The following is a 14,541-nucleotide window of genomic DNA, read 5'->3' as shown; positions in this document are numbered from 1 at the left end:
CGGGGTTGTGATAGATTATGTAAATATTAGTTAGAATATTTTGTAGTCTGCTATTTTAGGTTAGAATATTTTGTATATTTTGTAATCTCCTATTTTAGGTCAGAATATTTTGTATATTAACCAATTCAAGGAATGAAAGGAAACACGGAAAATATTTCCTACATCAAATATTTAGGCCCCAAATATGAAATTCTCAGAATCTAAAGGCAATAGAAAGACAAACATTTGTTTCGACGGTAGATGAGACATGCATGCAGTTAATAGTAGCCGTAACTACTGTGTCAACTGATCATAGACAGCCTTGAGACATTGACACGAGCAATTGATAGTTCGTTGCATGAGAATAGCAAATTTTGAAGTCTTAAACTTGCATTATCTCAAGGAAGATATGCTATTTATAGCAAAATGAACCTCGATCCGTTACCAATGAAAACTCAGAGAGAACAGTCCTAGCTAGCACATATATATATATATATATATATATATATATATATATATATATATATATGGCTTCATCCTCGTGCATGCATTTACTCAGGTCGCTGTCATTTATTCAAAACACACAGAGGAAATAAATAGGGGGTCATAGAGAGACCAGTAAGTACAGGTACTCACCTTAGTGAGATTAACTTCTACGTACTTATACATGTAAAAAGAATATTTATGGAATAAGCATTTATTAGATAATTACATTGTATAAATTTCTTGGTAAGTGTTAAATGGTAATCTAACAAAAATAGTGACTAACCTGCTATAAAAAGGCGGATCCAAGATTTAAGTTCCATGCATTTAATCTTTAAAGTTTTTTCAACATTGAATCTATTATATAGTACTATGTAGCTATGGGTTTGTATTGGGTGAAAATCATTTCCTCCCCCCCCCCCCCCCCTCACCCCCGAACTTTGTCTTAAAAATCAAACTCCCTCCCAACTTTCAACAATAAACATCTTCCCCCACTTTTACTAATATCTAGTCACTGACTAGTAGCTTTAAATATTGACCAATCACAAGAAGGGCAAAACGTAATTTCCTTTGGGCTGCCCTAATTAATTAATATTACCCTTAAAAATTCACAGTGCAATCTCTCTGCCAAAGTGCGTCGTGTTCTTCAGCACATCACCAAACACTCAGGTTCACTTTGTTCTTAGATTAAGTAGGTTTATTCTTTTTTTCCTTCTAATGCTTGTCTATTACGATTAAGGGGAGGATTTGGTCAAGATACCATTGCAGGCTGTTGTTACTGGGAACACCATTTTTTTTTCTCATGAAACTAACCGCTCTGTTTCCTCTTGCGTGTGTCAACAAGAGAACATAGCTGATTCTCATAACATAATATATTACTCTTGCTAATAATACACAAATCACTTCTGGTAGGAAAATCTAAAGAACTACTATAGAAGCCTGAACAAGCTAAAACATTTCTACCCTTTCCAATCACCTGCTAGGATCATAAACACACAAAATTAAAGCTGTGATTTTTTATAGCAGATCTCTTTGATAAACAGCTAGCTCGTCGATCTCACTTAAACACGAATGCACAACGCGCTTATCAGATTCCTTTAGTTTATGAACAGCTCCACAAGAAGTGAAACTGAGGGGCATATGTGATCAGTGAACTTTATCCGGCTTCTATCAATCAAATCCTCCTTCATCTCCACTGCTATCACCAAACATGGCAGCCATTTTCATTGCCAAATTTGCAGCCATTTCCCTCCTTTGGAAGTCCGGCATTAACCTTAAGCTGTCTCGGACATTCCCAATCTCAAACATTAAGTGTTTCAATTCTCAAAATCATATGCTGTTCCTGTAGCATCAATATGTTTTTAGCAAACAATGTTTATGCTCAATTCATCCATGAAAACAAGATGTACATCCATAAAACTAAAACTGAATTGCAAAAACAGTAGTTCAAATGACTGAAAAAATTTCAAAAAAAGTGATAATGTTTTCAGTATAATCAATAAGCTAGCCATATGTTCATCCCAGTCAATTGAATGAAACCTGTAAATTTAATAACATGAAATACTTATTATTCAGTTTAAGAACTCAAAGTTAGGAAAGTGATAAAGTAATGAACTTACTGATGCAGTCCACCCTCATTTGTAGTTGATTGTTTCTTTCCACACGTTCTACTATTATGTCCAATTTGATGACATATTGTGCAAGTGCAATGAACTGATCTCTTCTTGGCTGGTTGTTCATCCAATTCTCTTTTTATTTTCTTTGGTTTTCTACCTCTCTGCTTCTCTATATCTTCACGAGGACACACAACAGGGTGATCTACAGCTGGCCATTTGCTCTCATCTGGAGCCGGATTGATTGTCTTAGAATAAGACTTCACATAAAAATCTCTAGTGAGTAGAGGATGAACAAATCTGGTAGGATCATCTCTAATATGAGTCATGCAACATAGTGCATGTTTGCACGGCACTCCACTAATTTGCCATTCTCTACATTGACAAGACATTTCCTGTAAATTCACCACATAGTTTTTTGAGTCATTTACTTCAAACAAGTGATCACTACCTCTGAAACAAAGCAGCTTCCTCCCCTCCTTCTGATTTCGATTAATTCTTTCTCTCGCTTTTGATGGAATTGGAGTTGCTAGAGCAACGGCTTTTTCATATCTTTGTTGAAATCTAGTCATAGTTTTCCTTCTAATCCATTCCAACAAAGTAAAAACTGGCTTTTCTCTAACTTTCACCACAAAAGCATTGAAAGACTCGGTCATGTTATTCGTCACATGATCGTTTCTTACATGTTCATCAAATTAACTCCCAAGTGGTTCTTTGCAGTCATACAACAACCAATTATAAGCAGATCTGCTTATTTCTTTCATCTCATCCATAACTTGCAAAAAGTCTTGCTCATTATAGGCCTTAACTGCTGCCCAAAAAAGTTGTTTTAACTTTGGACCAGGATTTTTTACCTTAAAATTGTTATAAAGGTGTCTTGCACAAAATCTATGATTTTCCATGGGAAAAACTTTTTTCACGGCATTCTTGAGCCCTTTTTGCCTGTCACTCATAAATGTGATGCCTCCAATAGCTCCAACAGAATTGGACAAGCAATCAAGAAAATACTCCCATGTCGGCCTGTCTTCCCTATTAGCAATCATGACTGCTAAAGGAAAAATACCTGAATTTGCGTCAAGTGAAACGGCAACAAGTAATTGTCCTTTAAAGGGGCCCTTCAAAAAACAAGCATCAATACCACCAATAAAGCGCCTACAACCATTAACAAAACCATAACCTTGTGCCTCAAAGCTAATGTAAAAGTGTTCAAGGATTGGATTGCACCCGGGATTCAGTATATCTAAGCCAATACACTTTAACTTGATCATAACACCTTCATTGGTGTCTTTTAGAATAGCTATGTATTGTGGTATTTTGGCATATAACTCTTTTCATGATCTCCAACAACTATTTTTCTTTGAATCCTTATTGCCCTTAACAACTTTTGACTACTAAAATCGAGGCCGAATTTCTCTTTCAATGAAACATAAAGTTTATCCGCAGACAAATCATAATCGGCTCTGAAATCTGACTCAAATTGTTTCGCAATCCATCTTGAAGTTGCTCCATGACCTTTCATATCTTGGAGGCATGTGTGTGGACCGCTTAATTTTTTAATCTTGTAAGTTATGCCATCGCTGTAAGGGGAAGCACGAATCTTCCAATCACATCCTCTATCTTTACAAATAGCAATAAACCTTCTCTTCTCATTCTTTAGCTTTTCAATAGGAAAACCCTCTTGGCGGACAAATTCTTCCATAACTTCTCTAAAATGAGTGACATTATTAAATATTTGCCCCACTTTAAGTACAACTATCTCTTTCTTCAGTTTCTCATCATAGATATATTTGAAAACCTCACCTTGCATTTTGTCACTTACCTTTTCCATTGGGTGATCAATTGCTTCATCATCATCACTAACACCTTCAAATACTCCATTTTCATCAGATTCATAATCAGATAACCATCATCGATATTTTGGTCATCTGAGTGAGCCTCCATATTCTCAATCATATTTTCATCTTCTTCATCGTCGGTCCACTGTAAAATTTCACCCTCAGCTTCATCAAGGATTTCATTCATTATAGTCAAATTTATGTGAACCTCACCCTTTCCCAAATCCTTGTACATATTAAACAACATGTTTAAATCAGCATCATTATCCAGTTTTATTATAACACCAGTATTCGGATGAATAGCTTCTAAACAAGTAGTTTTTTCCAACCAAGTAGAAGGACCTCCTGTTAAAGCATTATGAGCATCTTCTAGCAAATACAAAATCCCATAACAATTATCATCCACATGAAAGACTTGATAGCACTTATCAGGACAATGTAACGATAATGTGAATAACATCCCTGAAATAACACCAATTTAGATTAAGTGTAAGTTTGGTGTATCTTTTAAGGCAAAAAAATAAAATAAAAAATTATGTCTATGATAAAAAGGAAAGCTCCTACATTGTGCAAAACTAGGAAATCCGAAAACAATTTTTTAAGTACACTTAATTAATATGTCACTTTCAAAATACAAAAGACGTAGTAGTCATGCTCCAGAAAATAACTAGCAAAATACAAAATCATATAAAATATGTAGTATTCATGCTCCAGAACACAATGACAAAATAGTTGGTAATCGAAAAGGCAAAACACAATGACAAAATAGCTGGAGGCAAAAGAGTGAAGCTTGTCGAGATTGCGTACCTTCACTTTGCGCGGGTGAAGGTAGGTTATTGATCATTCTTCTCTGAACAACAAGAAATTGTGCTGTAAAATTTGAAGGGTAATATTAATTAATTGGGGCAACCCACTAAATTGGAAGACAAAGGAAATTACGTTTTGCCCTTCTAGTGATTGGTTAATATTTTAAAGCTACGGTCAGTGACTGGATATTGGTAAAAAGGGGGAAGATGTCTACTGGGGGGAGGTGTTTTGATTTTTTAAGGCAAAGTTCGCGTGGGTGGGTGGTTGGGGGGGAATGATTTTCACCCGTTCATATTTTACTATTTGTTGCAATATTAATTAATGAATTTTTACACATAAATTTATATTGCGTGTCAAAAGTAATGAGTTCGAATGAACTCGATTATGTAAAGCTTCATCTGCCCATGCTGCTATGTATCTATATGTTAAAATTCACTAATACTAGCTTAAAAAAGATTTAACACAATCGATCAATGTATATATAACTTAAATTCTTCTCAATAATCAATCAGCTTTATCTGGCCGTACTCCAGCGCCCTTTTCCAGTTCTGAACTCAACTGTGATTATTACTGATTTGATCATGCAAACATTCCACACATGTCTACACAAATTAAATTGTTAGAAATAATATGGAGTATTTATCTAAGGCTGAACCCGTCGGGGGCCTCTTGTGATTTGCAAGATCTTTCACTTAGACACCTCAAATACGCCTTGTTCCAGTTAGACACCTAAGATGGAGCTTGATATTTCATTTAGACACTTTTGCACAATCAACCAAATATGTAATGTGTGTGTAACACACTTGCTAATGACGTGGCAAATTGACAAATTAAATTAGTACATGTGGCGTATATATCCAAAATAATTATTAAAAAATAAAACACGAGTAGAACAATTATTTTAAAACTATTTTAGTTAATTAAAAATCTTATTTTCTAAGCCCCGTCCTCATCCACTCCTTGACTAGCAGAACCACCATTGATGCCGGCCATCGTCCCCACCCACCTCCCTTTTTCTTTAATCTCCATTCATCCCCCGTAACCGCTACTTACACAACTTCCAATCTATTCCATTTTATGAAATCTAAGCTAGAGAAATCTTTCCATTAATTATATATATTTTCTCGTTTTCAAATGAGCTTTAATGGAGTCTTCAAATTTTTATCTCAATTTCTTCAATCCAGAGTGACAAAACAGTGATTCTGATGGTTCCTTCAGTTGATTTTGATTTTGATTTCTAGAAAGGTGAAATTATGTGTTTTCTTAACTGTATTTCTTTATATTTTCTTGAATATATTGATGGGTTTAACCCGATTGGGTCTTTTGTCTGCAAAAATGTGCCCTGTTTTTCTCCACCACACCCCTTGTTTTCGTTTTGCTTCTTTAAGTTATGCTCAAACGAAAAAAATGAAGTTCCACCAAAATAATTTTAGACCCAGATTTATTTTATGTATCTGTTGTTACAAATGGATTAGAAAGGTGGAGATATTGTGGTTCTTGTGGTGGGTGAATAAGGAAATGACGGAGACGTGGTGGTTCCGGTGGTAGTAGTGAGAGAGTAGATGAAGAAAAAGGGTGGATATGGTGAAGAAAGTGGTAGGAGGGAGGGAGGAAGAAGATGAAGGAGAAAGAAAAAATAAAATAAAAACTAAAAAAATATTCTTTTTCGCGCTCCACAAAAAGGTGAACTATTCGCATAATGCAACATCAACAAAAGTGTTCAATAACACATTTTAACTCAAGTTTAGGTGTCTAAATGAAACAAGACGTATTTGAGGTGTTTAAGTGAAATATCTTGCAGACCACAAGGGGCTCCCAATGGGTTCAACCTTTACCTAAAGAAGAGTGTCTAATTATTCATTTTTTGATAATAATTGTAACTATTACCATTACAACAAAATAAAAAAAAATTACACCTAAAGAGCACCTAGGGAGAATTAATTAAGGATGACAAAAAGTTTCAAATTTAAGTTGGAGTGACTTAAGTTATTTTTATTGAGTAGGGGTGAGAAAATTTGGGTTAGTGATTAATAAGGTTTGACCCATTTTCGGAAAATCCCTCAATTTTTTTTTTAAACTTTGACCCAAGTTATATAAAACCTTAAATTAACTAAAAAGGAAAAAAAAAACACACACACAAAATTGCAAATGCACAAACGACCCAAAGCTCCTCCTCCTGCTTCTTCTCCTCCTTCTTCTTCTTCTTCTTCTTCTTCTTCTTCTTCCCCCTTGCTTCTTCTTCCTCTTCTTCTTCCCCCTTGCTTCTTCTTCATTTTAGAAAATTGGTGGAAGAAAAAAAATGAATTCACCCAATTTACATATTTTTTTGGACTGAATTTCATTCGTGTATCACCAACTAAAAAGGAAAAAAAAAGCACAAAATTGCAAATGCACAAATGACCCGAAGCTCCTCCTCCTCCTCCTCCTTCTTCTTCTTCTTCTTTACATATTTTTTGGACTGAATTTCATTCGTGTATCACCGGGCATTACTTCAAAGGTGATTTTTTGTAAGTGGACAGTGTTTTTTTTAATCAATTTTTTATCTGGGCAAAGCTGAAGTTTTTTCCAACAAATATCGTAGCAATTACAGTTGTTGCAACAACTGCTAAAGGTGTTGTATAAAAACTTCTAAAATTATTGCAACAACTAATAAAGAAGTTGGAACAACTGCTAAACAATTAGTCCTGTGCCTTCTGAAGAATTTTGAGAAGTTCCTCTGTAGATTTTAAAGTGAAAAATATCTCCTCCATATGTAGCCATTAAAACGGCAAAGAAGCTAGACAAAGAGGAGGCCTGGAGTCGCGGAATTATCTAAGTGTAGTCAACATTAATCTAATTATTAATAGGGTGATCCAATGATATTTGACGATGAATTACTAGATTCAACTATATTTGATGACCAATAGCTATATTTAATGATATACTTAATCAATAAGATAGTAATTTGATCATAAAGATGATCAATCAAGCAATTATATGTGTAGTCATCCTTAAGCAAATGATCAATAGGGTGATTTAATTGATTAAATTACTAAATTCAATCATATTTAATGATCAACGAAGTGATTCAATGATTTCTAATGATCAAAAACTATGTTTAATGATATTCTTAATCAATAAGAGAGTAATTTGATCATAATAGACGACCAATTGAGCACTTGTACGCGTAGACAACCTTAATCAAATGATTGATAGGGTGATTCAATGAATGAATTACTAGATTCAACCATATTTAATGATTAATGAAATGATTCAAAGATTTTTAATGAATAATAGTTATATTTAATGTTATTCTTAAACAATAAGATACTAATTTGATCATAATAGACGATCAATCAAGCAATTGTACGTGTAGTCAACCTTAATCGAATGATCAGTAGGGTGATTTAACTATCAACGAAGTGATTCAATGATTATTAGTGACCAATAGTTGTATTTAATGATATTCTTAATCAATAATATAGTAATTTGGTCATAATGGATTATCAATCGAGCAATTGTATGTGTAGACAACTTTAATCAAATGATCAATAGAGTGATTCAATAAATGAATTATTAGATTCAACCATATTTAATGATCAATGGAGTGATTCAATGATTTTTAATGACCAATAGCTATATTTAATGTTATTCTTAATCAATAAGATAGTAATTTATAAGATAGTAATTTGATCATAATAGATGATCAATCGAGTAATTATATGTGTAGTCAACCATAATTGAATGATCAATAGAGTGATTTAATGATTTTCTTAAATAATAATTATAGATTTTGTGTCATTAAGATAGTAATTTGATCATAATAGATGATCAATCGAGCAATTGTTGCAACAAATATGTGACTTGTTGGAAATAATTCCAATAGTTCTATCAGAAGATGCAACAACTCTATGACTTGTTTGAAGCTATTCTTGTTCGAAACTATTCCAACAAGTCACATAATTGTTACAACAATTAATGTGACTTGTTGGATCAAAACTTAAACAATTTCTCGGTTGTTTCAACAATTCATATGATTTGTTGGAACAATTTTCAATAATTCCTAAGTTGTTGCAGCAGTTCTGTGACTTGTTGCAACATTTGCTAAATTATTGCAACAACTGTTTAAATCTAATATTTGCTGGAAATATCTACTAAATATAGACAATATATAATGAACATAGAGAATATATATTGAACATAAAATACATCCAATTCATAATACTGTTTAACAATAACATAAATCAAACAAATTGACAAAAACAATATTGGATGACTCAGCAGTAGAAAACTCGACATTCTGATCATATAACTGCTTGTTTTTTTGTTCACTGCCGATCGTTGACTTTTAGATTGATGTAGTATTATCATCTTCATCTTCATCTCCTTCTTGGGTATGAAGCTCACTAAAATGTGTATCATCATTATCATCTCCATCCTCGCCATCTTCAGATCCTATTCCTACTTCTTTTTCTTCTTCTACTTGGATTGAAAGGCTTCTTTGGTCTTTGAGCTCCCATTTTGTTCTGAAGCTTATATATCATGTTGACTATGACTTGGAGATTCATTTGCTGTTTCGAAAATATTGTTGCCTGTTCAGCAAGGTCATCTAATGGCGTTTTCACTTAGCTCTTTTACTATATCTATTTGATGTCGTAGTTTATTTCTGATCTTTTCTTTTGGTTGGCGCCATTTTATCTGCACACAAGAAACAAATAAAAATCATCAATTTTGTGCATCATTCAAAGTAAATAAGAAAAAAAAACTTAAACAATTGATCAAACAAGTACAACAGTATTGAAGTTATTGCAACAACTGATGAACATGTTGCAATAGTTGAGGAAGTTGTTGCAACAGATCCCTCAGTTGTTGGAGAAAATCAAACAGTTGCAACAGCTTCCTCAGCAACAACCGCAACAACTGTTTTGATTTTCTCCAACAATTGAGGAATCTGTTGCAGCAGCTTCCTCATGTTGGGATTGAAATAATCAGGGCGTCATACGAAAGCTAATAATTGCAAACTTTGAACGACGATAAATCAGAGAACAAAGAAAAACATACTAAAAGAGGCATAATATTCTAATATTGTTTGATTAATTGATCTACATATGAAAAACTAATGTAAAAGCATAAAACTATTAAGAGAAAAATCTCCCCCTAAGCAAAACTCTCTAAAGGACTACATTATGGATGCTATTGTGTTATATTGTATGAGAAGGATTCTTCAATTTATAGATGTCCAAAATATTTTTCTTTAAGAAAGAGATTACCCAAATATGAAATATTAAAATTTTGCTTTTGGAAAATGTAAAACCAAATATGGAAACTTCTTTGCTCTTCCTTCAAGAAAAGAAAAAATCCAAATATGGTAAGAAAATCAAGGCAAAGCCCTAACAAATCTCCCCTTTTGGCCTGTATTTTCTTTACAAAAGTTGATCCGTCTTCTTCACATAATCTTCATCACTGCTGCTTGCTATGATTAAAAATAGACATGGGTTAAAAATTTGTGCCTTGTGCGTTAAAAATGAGCACAGGTTGAAAGTGGATCCCATGCGTTAAAAGTGAACATGGGTTGAAATTGGCCCAAGCGTTTAAAGTAAGCAAGGGTTGAAAATTTGAGCTCATACGTTAAAAGTAAGCATGAGTTGAAAATTGGAGCTCATGCGTTAAGCATGAGTTAAAAATTATTTTTGTTTTAAAAATATGTAGCAGCATGACTGTTGAAAATATGATTGAAAATTGTCTCCACATGTAGCAGGACAATATCTTCATTATCATAAACTTGGTTACTGCTTGATTTGAACAGGTCTTGAACCTGTATTCAACCTGCTAACCATTGGCTCTGATGCCACTTGTTAGGATCGAAATAATCAGGCATTACCAAGATGTGGAGCCCACAATCACTTTTGGTCCACGATAACATCTCCCCAACCAAAGGGATTACGTTGAACACTCATATTTGGCGTTATGACTTTTGATAACGTCCAAATCCACCCTATTAATTAGAGTGGGCACGGTCGTATGCAAATATAATTTACCCAACTATGAGTCGGGGTCGAATCCCACAGAGAACAATATGTAGGTGATTTAAGCAGATTAGGAATTATCACTAACAATAGCTATGCCCGAACGCATCAATGGTGGTTTTTTATAAGGTTTTGATAAAATACGGAAATATAAATTCTAATCTAGAAAGCAAGTAAATTGATCAATGGCAACAAGAATGGAAGGAGGGAAACTACTTCTCAAGTAACGATCCAATCTATTTCACGAATTGTAAATAATAGCAAGTGTATGTTATTTAGCCTCGGATAATGACTCTAAATTAACTTCTTCCGAAGATTAACTAGACTACCCAATTGAAGATCCCTCAAGCAATTAGGAGCATTAAGAACACCCGAATATGGCTACAAGTGGTATTGCCTATTCCTAGGTCAACTTCCATTAGATGAGGGTTAACGCCCCAAATTCATGTTAATTATCCTATCCCAACTCCGTTTTTCCTCTTCCGAGTTTCAAACAAAGTAAATGGGCGAGTTCAAAGGTTAGCTAATCCCTTGAAAACATTCATGAACAAGAATAATTAAAATAGCAAAAACCTACTTGATTAAGAACAATGCAAATGAATAAATAAGCACAACAAGAGTGTCAATCTTAATTGTCACCAAGAGATTTCCATCAACAAGGATTAAAAAGAAGAAAGAACAATTTGTGTAGGAACCCTAGCTTCCAACTTGTGGGAGCTGCCAAAAGATACTGATGTTTTGCCCTCATTTTCTATTTATAGGAACTGGAATGGAAGAAATCGTCAAATCCCAGGTTCTGGTTGAAAATTGCCGAAAATCCTTCATCGCGATCGCGCCATGTGTATGCGCGATCGCCTGGATGACGTCAGCTTCCCCTGCTCCCTTAATCGCGATCGCGTGTAGCTCCTGCGCGACCGCGTGGAATTAACAGCGCGCGTAGGCGCGATCGCGTTACATTCCAGCGCGATCGCGTGGAGTACAATTCCCGCGTGGGCGCGATCGCGTGGGTACTCTGCGCGATCGCGTAGAGTATTTTTCCACGGCTCTTTTCCAGAACTTCCAGTTAATTCCAGTTTTGCAACTTTTTTGCTTGTTTTCCACACTTAGGCTCTAGGGACCTCGTATTACCTGAAACATGACAAAAACTACGTAAAATGACATAGACTTGCTTAAAAACAAGTAAAACTTATAGTTAAAAAGCATCGATTGTGGCATAAAATCACGCCACATCAACTTTACGGTATTTAAGGACTCTTAGGCTAGCATCTTTCAGAATTTGTCAGCATCGAGAAGATTATCCAGTCAGAACCAGAGGAGCTCAAACTGAAGGAGTTGGCCGCCGCAAAATGTGTTTGTACCATTCTGGAGATTTGGCGCACAATATAGAAGAATGCGACGCATTCAAGTTTGAGGTGGAGAACCTGATCCACAAAGGCGCCATTTGGTTGGTGCTCCCGCCTCAGTATTAGGATTTAGGAGCTTTAGGGCCGGGAAAGGGTTGAACAGACAAACAATCTGTTTTGACCTCAAAAGAAAGGTCACCTTTTGGGTAGTTTTAGGAGATCCCATTTTTTGTACTTAATACGGATTTGTCCCACCCATTTTTGTGTAAACGGAATTGCGCCGACCTGATATCTCAAGGAGGGATATGCAGGAAGCCCCTATTGGGCTTGGTCACAGGTAGGTTTTAAGGTAGTGGGTCTTATCTTATGTAAACCGAACTACGGAAGGGCCTGATTTCCTGCAGAGCGATACGTAGGCTCTACGTAAGACTCGGTCCTTATATATGATAAATATTATATTTTCCTCACTTAACAAAGCCTAAGTACCCAAGTCCCGGTATAAGAGATCAATTGAGCATTTAAATCAAACCTATGATTATTTATGTGATAAGTGTTTTTAACTTCCATCTGCTTGTGATATCTTGATTATCTTTCTATTACCTAACGAAACTAACTTTGTTTAACTTTGAGTTATTCTTTTCTTCTAGAAGGAGAGGTTGATTCGTGTTCTCACTGGCATACTTCACAAGATCCAAAGCTGCAATAGCATCCCTATCCCGACATGATAAAGGCAAAGAAACGATGACTGGTACATCAGAGAATGAAACTACCCCTTCTGACATTGCTTTCAGATAATCGCCTCTGCATGAACTGCCTGAGTCATCACTTACTGAAGACGTCATGAAAATGATGTTTGAGAAAATTGCCCATCTTCAAGAGGAAGTGGCGCGAAACAAAGCTGCTAATGCTGCCCGAGAGGCCCCTACTGAAGAAAGAAGACCTCCACCGTTTTTTCCATCTCTGAATTCACCATTACCTGATCATTTTCCCACCCAGTCAACTTTGACTATCATATCATTCACCCCAATTCACGAGGGTCACATTGGTACTTCTTACCATACTCCAACACTACTTAACACTACTTAAATTCCCGAAACCGCTCACTCTATCCCCTCTTACCGAGCACCACAAAACACCCATCTCGACATCACCATACAACCAAGCACCATCTCGCTACCAACCGCCAAAACCACCCCTACTCACCGAACTCTCCCTGTTGTTTCCTTTCACACACTTGTCACCCCAGGCACTTTTTCACCCGATCAAGAAATTGATCACTACGAGGAGATGGAAAAATCATGGAAGGCCGAGCAGGAAAAACGAGAAGAGAAGCTCGAGCGTAAGATGACCGCAATGCTGAAGCGAAAAATGAAAATCGCTCACACAGGCACGGGCCTAAGTTAGGACGACTTGTGTATGCATCCAAATTTGAATTTACCCGAAGGCTTCAAGGTGCCACGTTTTGAGCTGTATTAATGGGGCGGGTAATCCGAAAGCGCATCTACAGGCCTACTGTGACCAATTAGTCGGAGTCCGAGACAAGCAAGCACTCATCATGAGGCTGTTTAGCCGAAGTTTAACCGGGGAGGCCTCAGAATGGTTCACGGCGCAACATACGTCGTTGGATTACATGGGAAGACATGGTTGCGGCCTTTTGTAGAAAGATTTCGTTTAACATGGAAATGGTACCGGATATGTATTAGAAAAGGTCAAATAGAAATCCACTGAGAACTTCTATGAGTATACAGGTAGGTGGAGAACAGAAGCTGCCCAGGTACAACCTCCAATGGGAGAGAATGAACTGGTGTGGTTCTTCATCCATTCACAAGAAACAAATTTCTATGACAGGATGCTTTCAATGGCCGGAAGACCATTCTCCGAACTAGTCCAAATGGGAGAAACCATAGAAGATGGTCCCAAAATAGACCGAATCATAAGTATGACCGGAAAGTCCGCTGGGTCAAGATCAACCGGGTTTATAAAGAAGAAGAAGGAAGACGTGGTAAGCATATCCCACACTTCTATCCCAAAACCCAAAACAAGGGAAGCATTCCCAATGAAAGCATATGCTTCACCTCCCCCAAACACTTACATAACTGCTCCTTACAATGCGGTGCCCGTATATTACGTGTAGCCGACCTTCCAATCACCACCCCCAAATTACCAAACCAAACAAAATACCTTCCAATCACCTCCCCTGAATTACCAAGCTCCACAACCAAATTATCAGACTCCCCCACCCACTTACCGTCCTCCAAAAAATAACCAACCTAATACCTACCAAAATCAGCCACCACCAAACACTTATAATGCACCATGTCAGAACTTCAAAAAGAAGCTTGCCCGCGTGTTCACTCGGTTAATGGAATCACAGACTGGTCTGTTCAAAAGATTGAGCGCGGCCGGAATGATCCAAACGCTTCCCCCAAAGGTCGTTGACCCAAAGAACCGGTTCTACCGAGCTGAACAAACATGT

At 36.2% G+C, this 14,541-nt stretch overlaps 2 protein-coding genes across 2 annotated transcripts; both read right to left on the bottom strand.

Annotated features, from left to right (window-relative positions):
- Positions 1-1,248: 1,248 nt before the first annotated feature.
- On the bottom strand, positions 1,249-4,896 carry LOC132639844 (uncharacterized). Its single transcript, XM_060356242.1, has 3 exons — positions 4,718-4,896; positions 2,082-4,372; positions 1,249-1,804 (listed from the first exon to the last, which is right to left on the bottom strand). The coding sequence occupies exons 2-3, from the start codon at positions 2,729-2,731 to the stop codon at positions 1,792-1,794; spliced, it is 663 nt and encodes a 220-aa protein (XP_060212225.1). The 5' UTR covers positions 2,732-4,372; positions 4,718-4,896; the 3' UTR covers positions 1,249-1,791.
- Positions 2,771-9,668, bottom strand: LOC132615015 (uncharacterized). Its single transcript, XM_060329572.1, has 5 exons — positions 9,582-9,668; positions 9,322-9,394; positions 3,980-4,372; positions 3,402-3,938; positions 2,771-3,315 (listed from the first exon to the last, which is right to left on the bottom strand). Exons 1-5 carry the CDS (start codon positions 9,666-9,668, stop codon positions 2,771-2,773), a joined length of 1,635 nt encoding a protein of 544 aa, XP_060185555.1.
- Positions 9,669-14,541: the final 4,873 nt, after the last annotated feature.

The sequence above is a fragment of the Lycium barbarum genome, chromosome 1 (genome assembly GCF_019175385.1).
Source record: "Lycium barbarum isolate Lr01 chromosome 1, ASM1917538v2, whole genome shotgun sequence".
In the NCBI taxonomy this organism is placed as follows: Eukaryota; Viridiplantae; Streptophyta; class Magnoliopsida; order Solanales; family Solanaceae; genus Lycium; species Lycium barbarum.
This window is presented reverse-complemented; position numbering and strand designations above follow the sequence as displayed.